General features: G+C 37.4%; 1 protein-coding gene across 1 annotated transcript in view; it reads right to left on the bottom strand.

The window, feature by feature from the left end:
• Positions 1-4,865: 4,865 nt before the first annotated feature.
• TFPI (tissue factor pathway inhibitor (lipoprotein-associated coagulation inhibitor)) overlaps positions 4,866-13,860 on the bottom strand; it is a 29,468-nt gene continuing 20,473 nt past the window's right edge. Inside the window, exons 5-8 of the mRNA XM_009701091.1 lie at positions 13,147-13,244; positions 12,569-12,661; positions 5,345-5,527; positions 4,866-4,978 (exon numbers count right to left, since the gene is read on the bottom strand). Of these exons, the coding sequence (XP_009699393.1) occupies positions 4,866-4,978; positions 5,345-5,527; positions 12,569-12,661; positions 13,147-13,244 (487 nt within the window). The remainder of the gene's footprint in view (positions 4,979-5,344; positions 5,528-12,568; positions 12,662-13,146; positions 13,245-13,860) is intronic.

The following is a 13,860-nucleotide window of genomic DNA, read 5'->3' as shown; positions in this document are numbered from 1 at the left end:
GGCTGCCGGCCCGACTCCCGCCGGCGTTTGCAACTCATCGTAACCCGCCGAGTCGAGGAATCTGGAATACCGAGAGTATCGGAGCCGTATGTCGTCTTCCATCCGAGACAGGATGCCTAACTCGTGCACGGACAGTGACAAAACAGCCACGTGAAAAAAAAATGCTTGACGAGTGACTTGCAGTGTGGCGTTGCTACAGGTTCGACGGAGATTATGGGATAAACAAAACCAAGGAAACTCTTCACATGTATTGCTTATGAATTAAATGTTAGGAGTTGACACATAAACACTTAATAGCCACAAATGTATATTCCACTTTACATGAACCCGGTTCTTTCTCAAGATAAGATAATACCAAAAGCAACCAGTTACGAAACATAACCCCTATGACCACTTTAATATGTTTGAAAGGTAGAATCTAGAAAGATGAAGACTTTCTCAAAACATAAATAAATATCAGCTTAGAAATAGTAGACGGATTGGAGATGCAGGGAGAAATGCTGGCTCAAACAAACTGGAAAGAAGAGAGAAGCAGAGTATAGAAAGTAAACAAGAGAAAAAAGAGGGCACACCAGTAAAAATGGGAGGAAAAAAGAATGAATAAAAAGACTTTAAATTATCACTCAAAGACATTTTTCTTCATTGTCTGTATGGATTAAGCACACATACCAAGTTATTGCAGGTCACATGATACGTGGAAACTCGTCAAACCTCTGTAAAATTGCTTCAGCTTGTTGGCTCCCATCGTACAAAGTGGGAGAAATTTCATGGCACCCTGCATATTTCCTCCAAAGAAACCGGGGCAGATTCTGGAATGAACTGCCTGGGTGAATGGACTCTAGTTAACTGGAAATGTATGGTCACGGTAACACCTCGACATAGCTTCATTGTCCGAACTCTTCACCATTCTGTCATCTAATTCCCCAGCTTTTCCCTGTGTAGTGGCTCAATTATCCTCCCTTCTATAGTCACCCTTTAATTATCTTTGAGAAACGTGTTGATCTTTTTTCTCATTCTTGCACTTGTTTGTTCTGCAGATATGCAAGATACTGGAATGAAAAGAAGTGAATGAAGGAGAAGGGCACAAAAGAAACTTCTTGCGGAGCTGATGAAGATCAGATCACACTGCAGTTTGGACTTTTTATGGGAAAGATAATTCAATGCACTGTGGAGCTATGCAAAAACAAGATAGGAAGACAGCTGGATAACTGGTGTGGTGGCCAAACCCAGTACACACACCAAGAAGAGTGTGCACTCTCAGATCAAACCTCTGATTATAATCAGATCGGGTTTTATACAGTCTACAACATTCCAGTCTTCATTCTCATTGCACGAAGTAACAAGCCTAAAAGATGAATCGCTTTGCAACGTTTTCTTAGTCAATTGAAATAGAAGTGCTGTTGAGATACTAAAACTATAAAGTCTTTTTCTATCTCAACAATGACAGAAGAGATCTCTCAATGGATCAGTAGCTTAATCACTGTTACTACAAAGTGAATACATGAGAAGTTTCTTTAGTACGTTGTAAGTAGGGGGTGGGAGAGTATGGGGGAGTACCTGTTAGTCCTGTTCTAGCTACAGCAGTTCTGGAAGAAGAGAAGGCTCCACAGTCTTGAGGAGCAACTGAGCACACTCAGCGAGGAGAGCCTGTTAGTTTGCAGGAGAGCTCAGCAAGCAGGAGACTTAGAAGAACAGGGGGCAGCTGCGCAGCCAGGGGTCTGCAGGGACAGAAAGATGACTTTTCCCAGACTTCTAGGGTGGATTTTGTAGGTGCTGAATCCAGGCAGCCAGGATCAAGTTGCTGGACCAAGAGGGAGCCTGAAGGAGAGATACTGCCATGAAACGACACAGAGATCACAAGGCAATCTGTGTACCAACAAATGCATCTGTTCTTTCCTATCTATCTTTTACATCTATTGTCTCATTCAGAACATTCTTTTTAGAAGGTTCATCATTCCAGTTTATGACCTAACAAAATTTACAGAAGTTTACAAATCCTTGTTAGTGTTCTTGGTGGGACTGCTTTAAGAAACACCATGGGCAAACCACTTCCCCTTCCTCCCAGTCCCTGTGAGGCTCCTATCAGAGTCCCGTCACAACCGAAACCACCACCAGGTTTAGAGTGGCAGTTACAGCTGGGCAGAGGACACCATCTCAGGAACAGCTCTGTCCCCATCACCTTTATTTGGGCCTGATGCTGAGAAAAGAACTCTCCTTAAAGAAACACTGCCACCAATAATGCAGATTTGTATAAACACTGGAGTTATCCAAATGTTGCACTCCTGCTAAAGAATGAGTTTCATTCTTTTTTATGTGAAAGCTCTAGAAGATGTTTCAATTTAATGTGAATCATGGTCAAATACCTCAGAATCATGCTAGGGAATACCACACTGCTTTGTAAAAGGATTTTAACATGATGCGTATGATAACACTATCTGTCAGACATCAGTGACAGAAGGCAGCCGTTGGAAATGTTACTTACCCAGCACTTGATCTTTTTGTTTTTTGCTTTAATCTGAAGCCATCGACTCAAGACTGTCCTTACTGAGTTACTGAGCTGCTGGAGAAGCCAAGTTGTAGATGCATCAAGCTCTGTCTCCACTTCAAGGTACATCACGTGATCTAGCAACTACCTAAGTTTTAATACTGGCAGTCCATGGGAAATGATTATGACTAAGAACGGAAGACGAGACATTTTTACTGCCTTTATCATAAAATTTATACAAGAAAAGATGCAGACACCTCCGCACTCACCTTCATTCTGAGCCAGGCAGACACAAGGCAGTGTCAGTGTAGAAGTAGGGTAACTGTGGCATTAGCAGGGTGTTGAGCCCACTGGCGAGTCCTGCCTCTCCCATACCTAGTGTGCTTAAAGTAACTCGTGCTTTTGGCGGCCACGTACGCTACTATGCTAAGGCAGTTGCCATGCCACAAGTGGAAAGGTCTGGGAGCAGTTTAAACCATGGGCTGTCCACTTGTCTGCAATGACAAATTCCAGCTGGTCCAAGTATTTAACCTATTGCTCTGCTCCTGTGCAGTGCAACTCGCATCTAAAGACTCAACTCCTAGTGCATGGAGTACAGACAATACCTGGAGAGTAAGGTCAATGAAAATGATGAACTAGAAGAGGAAGACAGCAAACTAGAACTGAAACTGACAGGTAGCCACACACCAAATTAATTCTGTGGAGAGAACTGACATTACTAGTTTTCAGCAGTGTATGGAGTTTATAGGTTTCCTGTCAGAATGCACTTGTTCAATTCATATAGTTATTGCATTGTAAGTCTGCGGTGCTCATGCATTTAATATGACAAGACTATACATAAATATTTTTCTGGTGTACATTTCAGTTCCAAGAGCATTTTTCAAATCAGTCTTCATAGATCCTGGATTAAAGGAGTCATGAAAGGACTTAGGCACCAGAAAAGAGATTTGGGATTCTGTGTAAGAATCTTGGATTTCTGTATAAAAATCTGTGACTTTTACTTACCTCCTCACTCAGATATTTAGAATGCATAAATGCTTTCATTTTCAGCAGTAAAGCTTAGCCTCTTTGTGGAGTTAGTCCAAAGTTCATCAGGCATCTAAAACATAGGTGTTCTGAAATCACACATGCAATTCATAGAGCACAGGCAAAGGCAGCTTAGTCCAACAGATGACTTATTATTGTCATTGTTGTCCTTGCTCTTTGCTATAGTGTCTGAGCCCCTCGCATCTATGTCAGTGATTTATTTCCCCTCCACCTCTTACAAACATCAATGTAACTATCCTCAGTAGTTTTAAGCATAAAGAGAAAACGCGGTACATAAAAAAAAAAGATTTAGAACATCAAAGAAGATAGGGAAGAGTTTCAAAAATATCCTTTTGTTTCACAGGCAACAAGGTGCTTCTGAAAACCGTAATAGGAAACCAACTACCTCTTCTTTCTTCTCTTTTCATTCACTTAAAAAAAATCTCATTATAAAAGATTTACTCAAGATCAGAGAGGTATTTTGGAGAAGGGCAGGAACTGTACCACAGTTTCATGTCAGTCTTAAAAAGCCCGTCAAAACCCAACCAAAAAACCCTGAAAAACCCTCAACTGGAGAGTAAGCGCAGGGTTATTTCTAAAGCAGCTGTATTTAATTCTATGAAAGGAGTTTGTTCTGTTTTTTGTAAAAATTTAATATGTATTTCTGGAAATTATTAACTTGCTAGCCATGAATCCAGTTCAGTAACAAAGATAAAAATCAATGATCCCAGCAAAACTATTTTTAAATCTTTGCTTATATCTGTCACATCACTTCAAACATTTACAACTTTAACATTCTTTTTATGTTTTTTGGTGGGTTAATTCTGGTCTCATATTCATTTTACAATAGTGTAATTACATGCACTTTGATGGACTTAAACCTAGCTTGCGTAACCTAAAATAAATCTGATTAAAAAAATCCCAGTATCTATTTCCTCTTTATAGCAATAGACCTATCTTTTAATCTATGATTGAAACAATCATACTTGACAAGTGATTACTCTTTGACAAGCATTATACCTTCTTTAGCACAAAAATAGATTTTAAAAAAGAATAATGCAGTAATAAAGTAAGCTTGAATCTTGTATACTTTTTAATCACTATGAGTTATACACTCACATAGTCTGTTCTGCCCTGTTTCAGCTCTGACAATTATATAAAAACTACAATCTAAGAGCCTTTATCAAAGTAAAAGGTAGTGTTTATTAATGTGAATAAGGAATACATAATAAAAATATAAGCAGCTTATTAATATGTAATCAAAACAATCACTACAGGAAATATATTTAAATGGCATACATTAAAGGCTTTCATTCACAGGTGAACAGTAGTTTACTTCACATTTTCATAAAAATCAAAGTTGTATTCTTTCGGGGATGATTTCCTCACCCAGAGCCTTTACTGACTGTTTCTTTCTTTTCTTCTTGATTTTTATTAATCTTCTTTCGCCTTTTTTTTTATTGAATCCTAAAGGTAAAATGAAGAAAGTAAGATTAGATGCTGCATGACTAACAAATCCAAGATTATCAGAAATGAGAGACAAGTCTTGTTTTCAAGAAATATTCTTAAAAAAAACCAAAAACATTGTCTTACCTAAAGTCTTCATATGCCCGACCAACGCCAAATTGTCTTATTTCTGTCCTTGTACACTATGTTTTATTGTCCATTTTTCTTTCTCTAGCTGTGTCTCTCTGATTTCCATTTTCACTTCTCTAAGATTTTCAACTACTACATTTTATCAGGCCAATACTTACTTGCAAAAGTTGCGAGAATGTTTCAGCCTGCATAATATTTACCTCTGATGATAGTCTGTGGCAGTATCACTTCTCATACCTTTCTTGCAGATCTTCAAACATGACTTTCTGGAGGTGAAATTGTTTTCATTCCCACCACAACCACTGTAGCTAAACGGGTGACATCTTCCAGTTGAGTAGTTGTAGAAAAATCTTAACTCTTTGGCTCTACAAAGTCCTCTGTCCATAGGGGTTATACAAAATGAAGGGATACGAGGCAGTCCTAGAAATATCAAGAAAAACAAGGTTAGAGACAACACTGCAGTCTGCCAGTTTTCTGTTAAGTTTATATTATATATGAGATTCGAAGCTCACAGAACTTGGAAATTTATATCACATTTACTGGCAACCTTAGTTCTGTCATCCTGAAAATCCGGGCTACTTTAGATAAGCATCTTTCTTTTTATGATTATAAAAAATACCACAGCAAATGTTATTCTCTCTTTGAATTCCAAAACTCATCAAAAGCTTACCTGAAAGCAAGATTTTTTTCTGATATATTTAGTGATAAATCTGCCATTTCTGTGATAGGAGATAGTATTCAAACTCAATTAGAGCAGTTTTAAGTGAAGTATTTATAGAAAGTGAGGTAAAACAAATTAAACTTGGACAGCTTTAAAAAATATGGTAAATAATTATGATAATTAATTAATTGGATTTTCGTAATTACTGCTAGACATTCTGAAATCAAATAGAAGGCAGAAGTACCCAGCATTTCCAATGCAAGATTCAGTAGCTTAATATTGGTTTGTCATATGAATACAGAAAGCTTGACCTAAGCGATAGAAGTCAGTCTACTGGAAAACACTGAGCAATTATCAAGAAATAGCGTGTAATTTGCAAAATAACAAAGGACTGAAAGTGAAGAATAAGTGCACAAAATGATTGAGATGCTGGTGCTTTGGTGCTGCTGTTACTTTTTTACCATTTCAAGGAGTAGGCTGATGGTTTGTTTCTTCAGTGTCGCTGCAAGTGAGAGTATGAGAACTGAAACACTGGAAGATGAACCTGAGGTATCCAAAGTACCTGGGCACTGGAACAAGTTCAAGAAGCAAATCCGTGCCAGAATTCCCAAACCTGGAGAAACTCCATCATCTATCACCCTGGAGTGACTCATACAAAATTAGAATGGATACAATTGCTGCACAGAATGCAAGAAACTGAACAGGGGCCATTATATTATCAGTTATGAGGGACCTAAAGGAGCCTTATTTTCATTCAAGAAGCAGCGGAATTGAGATAGTTGAGATCTGAAAGCATAAATGGAAACATGAAGCTAGTCAGATGGCCGCCTTGAAGTTACTAATCCAGGTAGAAGTAGTTCAGAGGAAAAACTAAGTGAAAATTTCAAGGAATAACCCTCTGTTAGGGTTACAACATAGCAGAAGACATCCTGTTGTCACAAAAGCGGGAAACTGATGAGTTGATAAAAGCAAGAAGTTAATTCATCAACTTGGGTAGTTCAAGAGGCTTGCAAGAAAACATCCAAAAAAACCTATGCTATATCTTATGTGTCTTACACATATGACACCTGCTGAAAAAGGTTCAGCTGCCAAATCTAATAGCTGAACTGGCAAGGTGAAAAAGTGTGACAAATTACTGGAGAAGAAATAGAATTGTGATTTATGGAAAGATAAAGACAGCAAAATGAAATTAATAATATATTTGAACCTGTGTTGGCAATATCATACTGTTCAAAAAGAATCCTGAAATGCAAAAACTGAGTCATGATTTAGTTTTTCAAGATAGATTAAAGTCACTTTCAGGTTATAAAATGAGCCCTACTTAATTTCTTTTTATAACTGTGACATTACTGCAAGAGTAAGGTTCACTCTGGATCCAGAGTAAGAGCCCACAATGTGATACAATTTATATTAAATCTACTGTTTTATTTAAAATGAAGATGGTAGTTAAATTAACTAATTCAATGCTTTTGGTACTGCTCTAACTGAGAGCTCTTGTGCCTAGAACTAATTTCATCTCTCTCTAACTGGAGAGGATGTTAGCTTTCAAAGCATATGTTCAGCAACACTTTTTAAAAAAATGCTTACCTATTTTAACCTGATAATTTCTGAACCTAAAAAGAACAAAGCAGAAAGGCTTGCCAGTGATGAAAGGACCAAACAGCATAGGTTTATTAATTATACAACAGAATTTCAATATATACTTTGTAATGTAAGTTACTTATCTGGTATGTAGAATTTTCTAGAAAGACTCCAAAGTCCCCTCATGAAGGAGTTCATAGAATCATAGAATGGTTTGTGTTGGAAGGGACCTCAAAGATGATCTAGTTCCAACCCCCCTGCCATGGGCAGCGACACCTTCCACTAGACTAAGTTGCTCAAAGCCGTGAAACCCTTCCGGGGAGGGGCCATCCACAGCTTCTCTGGGCAACCTGTGCCACTGCCTCACCACCCTCTCTCTAACAAGCTGTTCTCAGAACGACTGGAAGCTTTAGGGGAGTCATGGAGCCAGTGATGTGGTTACTGGTGAATAAAGACTACTTATGTACATATTATGCAACTGGCAGTGTAGCATCCAAATGTTATTCAGAATCTCTCTTGTACTCTTCCTAAAAATTATGTTGTTCTTTGTCTAGATCATTGCCAGATAAATGCCCCAGATACAAAACCCTATTACTGTTCATCATCAAAATGTCTGCATATGCTTTACACTCACAGAAGCAACCAGCCCATGAAGAAAACCTCTTAATTTTGCCATATAGTAGTCTTTTTTTTTCAACAAATGTATATTAAAATAAAAATGAAATTATTTATTATAATTTCCTGTCTGCTGAGGATCATAAAAATTATGAACTGATTTTAACGTACTGATCACCACCAGACCTGTTAACTTTAAGTTACTGTAAACATCAAGTACGTACTGTGTCATGCCCAGCCCAACATCTCTATTGGCAGGACGATCTATAAGCCTGTGAGCCAGTACGTTAATGCAGTCACTGGGAGCGTGACATCCAGTTAAGTTTTCTCTGTTCAGGCTCAGCTTCTAATGCTGTACTTATGCATATGACAGCACAGTAAGATTAGAGATTATGCCTGTTCTTGAGTTTCTCTTTTTCAAAAGTTTTGGTTTTACAATCTCATTTTTTTGAAATTTGTTGAAATGTTTTATCTCCTGCTTTTTCTATGGAGGAAAAAAAGAAAAAGAAAGAAGCAAACCCCACAACCCACAAAACTACACAGAGAGGACGGAGTACACCCTGAAAACAGTAAAATAAATAGCAATATGTGTCCCACAATCAGAACTGTTTTCCACAATCTATTCATTACAAGTCTATGAATTACAGATATCAACTTTATTGGGAGGCAACTTGAGAAAGAAATGCTGGTTTTAACTCTACTTTTTTTCTCAATTTGAACTACATTTTAGCCATTTTTTTTCCCACAGTGCAAGTGGCATTATTCGTTACTTGTTCACATCAAGTGGATCATATGAACGTGAAAATTAATAAGTGCCATTAAATGCTTTCTAACTTTTTTATACATGCAACTGCTTGGCCCAGTCTATGACCTTTGATGCAATTTCTAGAGAAATCAAGCAGTTATTTACATTGACAGTAGCAAGCCTTAAGACTCTGGCTTCACCCTTGTGTTCATGCTATTCTGTTTATCCAAAATATCTGATTTAAGCAGGTTTTAAATATCCAATAGCAAGCTCATAAACTTGGATTTCATATGTATATTATTTGCCAAAAATATGCAACATAAGTCAGGTCATGCGATGTAAATCAGGCATGGGAAAAAATTTACAATTCATATAGGCAAAGGATAGATGAAAGCTTCCAAGCTGAGTTAGTCAAACATTTCCAGGTGTAAAGTTTTCTGGAAAATGCCAATACAAAATGTTCCTAAGAAACATGCCAATTCCATCAAAAAACTTTTGAAGGACATTAGACCTTGGAACCCATCTCAAGTGGAGCTTGGGAACTGGAACTCCTGCCGCTAGCCCTGCAGGAACTTCTCAAATGGGTTTCAGGCCTTACAACAGCAAAATACAGTGTAGATTTTTCTGTTATCTTATCTTTCTGTTACTTCTTTTTCTTGATGATGCAGATGTTTGGACTGATTTTGTTTTGGTGAGAGAATAAGACCCAAAACTGCAACATTTGATATTTTGTTTCTGAAAAAATAGGTAAACTAACTATGTGAAATAAGCAGTAGGTAAAAGGCTATTGTTCTTACCTATAGAGAGACTGTGGTATCTTACACTTCACTGCTACCTAAACAATCTTTAAAAATGTATGGTTTAAGATTTAATTCTTATAATACAGCCTTTTCTTGAATCTCAGACACTCCCATCTGTGGTGTGAACAGATGATGTGATCATACTTCAGAATCTCTGAAACATGCATATTGAGATATAGACTCGTATTTATCAAATATAATCCCAACCCTGCATTGCAACAATAATCATTATCCCTCAGGCTTAGCCAGGGTTGTGTGACAGCGAGATGTTAATTGATCACAGCACAAAAGAAGTTTGAAATGATCTTGGTGAGCTGGATGAGAAACAATGCTTCCTGCATTCTCGTTCACTAAACACGGGTGTGTGACATTCATGAAGCTTCAGATTTACTGCCAGGTTTTTGATATATGCAGACTTCAGTATCTCATTTCTGGTTGCAGCAAAGAGAAAATAAAAGAATCTTCAAGTAGACAAGCTATTACAAAAATAACGAGTCATTTGCACTTGACGGTACTCTATAGGTACAAATTGGTGCAGATCTATTATAGCGAATAGAACTGTGTCAATTTATATCAGCAAAAGATACAGCCCTAACTTTGAGAAGCAATAACAGGAACTGCCTCTGTGTGCCATTCCATATTTGCTGAGTTGAAAACTGACTTTTGATCCTGCATCCCACATTTGGCACAAATCAAATGTAGAGTATAGCACTTGTAATTTCCTACCATAGATCACTTGGTATAATCTTAAAATGAAAAGTTTGATTCTCAGCTTCACTTTCTTCTAATTTTCCTAGAACAAAAGTTATTTTAGATCTTGTAGCAGAGTAATACCAGAACAATCTTAACTGTCTGCAGAAAGTTCATTGCTGAGAGATAGCGCTAGAAGTTTCATCTTTATATGCAGAAAAAAACCCGTTTGTTTTGTTTGGCCATAGAAGAGTTTAATTTTCTATAGATCTAGAACTTTGTTGGAAATATATTAATTTGATATCATTACAGAGTTATACTTATCACCAATAATACGTATTTTTTCTTGAAATCAGGATGAAATAGCATTTCAGTTGTGAGGTAAGGCGTTCTATAAGAGACAACTCTTTGCAAAAAAATTTTTTAATGGTGGTCATGTATTTAAAAAAGAGAAGACACATAGCCAAGCCAATATACATGTAAAATAGATGTTACAGTGGCAGACCAGCTACTTTGCCTATGTCTGAGAAGATGGGCATCAGCCACTCCATCCCAAGCAGTCCATCCTGACTTCTTATGTGCACAGCCAGATTCTTGTCCCTCACTGAGGGCGACGGGGAGTTACAGCACATGTTTGTGTGAGGTGGCTCTACCTTACAACTTCAGTTTACATCTCTACCTCTAGAAACACCAGGAATGGAGGCTATGCTCTCCAGATCTTTGTGAAGAAACCAGCTGTCAGTTTTGGCCCTACCTTTTCCTCCCGCTATAGTGGGATTGCACAAAAGTACAGGATTTTAGCCCATCCCAGCAACCTGGTAGGTACAGGCTGATAAACATAATAGCAGCAGATGGCTGCATGAGGCAGGCTAGTGCCAGACAGACAAAGGTTATATAGTAGGGAAGAAGTTGAACCTGTGGGGTCTTCAGACTTTCCACTGAAATGCACTGGTCCTTCCGAGGTCACGTTTCTCACCTGACCCATTCAGCTACACTGACTCCACCCACACTTGTTCCCCGACTCTTTCTTCCACCAATCTTCAAGTCTTCTTTTTCTCTTACCCTCACCTCTCCCTCCCAAAATCTGCCCTACCAGAAAATTCACTATTGCTGACACAACCAAGAACCCTTCCATTTCCTCTGATAAAACATAGTGAATCACACCCCTTTGCCTGTATAGGTTAGTTGTTTTGGAGATTTGGGGATTCATAATATGAGTAAAAACCTTCAGGGAATGTGTATGCTCTTGTGTCCCTAGACTTATTACCAGGTTTTAAATCATTCAAATATTTTTCAATAAAATAAGTTGCCAAAAGCTTTACTGTTTTATATTCAGTCATTTTAATAACAGTGTATTTGCTTTGTATGTGGTAAACAAACAATCCAGCTATCACAGAAACCTACCTCAACTCAACAGTACATGTGGATCACAGAGCAGGCAAAAAAATAGAATATAACACCTATTCAAGCTTTATTAGACATACTATTCTAAGCAAAGAGCACAGGAATATTATCCTACATGCTCATTATCTTACAGATCATATAAAATGCAAACACCTTAATGAATCTGTAAGCCATCACTCAATCCCCAAAAGTACAAGTAAGTGTAAATGCAAAAAAATAACAGAAATACTTGGTAAGAACGCTCAGGCTTTTTCCAACTGTTTCTTGTTTCCTCTTGCATAACTGTGGATTATAAAAATGACATGCCTCAAATTCAGTCACCCTTTACAACATGAGCAAGTACCAGCAATCTATAGTAGACAGTGTCCAACTGCAGAAATGGTTAAAACCTAGCCCTCAACAGTAAAGGTCCAGATTCTCTTCTGCATGATACTACGTAGTGCCAAAATACCTTGAAACAGACACAAAATGAATTCACATTCACTTTGATTATACTCAAAACAAGAACTGAGTTTAATATGGCCTTAGTGAAAATAAAAATGTATTATGATAAATATACTGTGCCACATTCCAAAGTCCAAATATGTTCCCTTTTTAATGGTTAAAAGGGTCTTTAAATCAGCTGCCAATTAGATCCCCACAAAAATATTAATTTTGACCAAAAAACCCCTCTGCATCACTGCTCTTGCTCTTTTTGTATTTATCAGACCTTCAGAAGACTTTCAGAAGATGCCAAGATGTGGCCAGTCTTCCACTTTCTGATACTTATGGAAGATCTGTAAGTAGCAATATATTTCTTTGCTTTGACTGTCTCTGCTTATCAGATTATCATTTTGATTATCAAATCACATAGATGGAAGGCCATTCTTTAGTCTCAGATGCATTGGAAAATGGTGGAAATGGAAAAGAAATCCAGAGCGCATATAAAAGACTGAGAGCTAAGAACTGCAAAAGTGAATTCTTACCAAAAAAAATGGGAAACTGGTTACGCTCCTCCTTTGGGGAACTACCGTTCAGAGTGTTGGACTTCTCATTTGGAGTAGTTGGTAACAAATTTACTAAAAGGAAAAAAAAAAAAAGGTGAAACAGTAAGTGACAAGTTATCTAGAAATGACAAAGCTCTGGAAATAAGCTATGATAGATACCCATTTGCTTTAATCCATGTCAGTATTAATACCACTAAAATGCAGCATTTCTTTGAGTCCTACAGGCATAGGAAACTGATGTGCTGAGGCATCTTTGGGATGGTCTTGTTTTTCTTCTTTAATTTTACCAATGTAAGATTTAAATCAAACATGGTTTGGTAAGATTATTTTTATATTGCTAGCAGACATTCTAACATTTGCAATTGTGAGTCTTTTTCAAAATATGTATCACTGACAAGAAAATGGCTATGAAGCTAGTTTTAATGTCACTGAATTCACTGTGCTTACGTGTTTCAACTAACATACATATCTTGAAATAAATGGAAAAATGAGTGGACAAGTCAAGGAGTGTCTGCATTAAAAAAGGGTAACTATAAATAGCAAAAGCAAATTCTTACCAAAAGTCCCAGGGAACTGGTTGGGTTCTTCCACTGGGGAACTACTGTTCACAGTGTTAGGATGCTCTTCAGCTGGAACAATTAGCAATAAATTGGAAAAACAAAAGGAAAACAATAAGGAAAAAAACACAAAAAACAAGTGGTATCAATGATTCAATATCACTAAGATAAAAACTCTATCTGTTTAAACCATGGCAATGGCCCCTAATCCTCTCTTTCTTCTTGGGTGTTCATACGAATTTACATGGAGCTGTTATTTCAGATTAAAATCAGAAAAAAAAAAAAAAGCATTCTGCAACTTTCAGTCCAGAAAGCAAAAGCAGAATCAGAGCCCAGAAAAATATGCTTCAGCAAAGGTAGGCAAAAAGCACATGGTTCTATATCTTTGTTTTTTAAAAAAAAAAACCCAAACAAATCATCATCTTTAAAAAAGAACCATAGTGGGTCTTTCCTACTCTAACTGTGAAAAAGCTCAAATTCCCCTTACCAAAATGACAGATCATGAAACAGTCCTGGAAAAAGGCCTGCTAGAGACAAGCAAGACAGAAGGGTCTGGAGGCTCTGGGTAGGAAAGTGCATTCACACTATGAATAAAATGAAGTACTTTGTGAAGGGAAGAGGAGTTCTGAAGGTTATTGTATTCTGATATAGAACAATTCATAGGAACTAGTACAAAGAGGAAGTGGATGAATGATCTATGGTCAGTCTAAATGG

Source organism: Cariama cristata, unplaced genomic scaffold, assembly GCF_000690535.1.
Source record: "Cariama cristata isolate BGI_N322 unplaced genomic scaffold, ASM69053v1 scaffold865, whole genome shotgun sequence".
NCBI classification, from domain to species: Eukaryota; Metazoa; Chordata; class Aves; order Cariamiformes; family Cariamidae; genus Cariama; species Cariama cristata.
The sequence above is the reverse complement of the archived record's forward strand: the minus strand, read 5'-3'. Positions and strand labels throughout refer to the sequence as shown.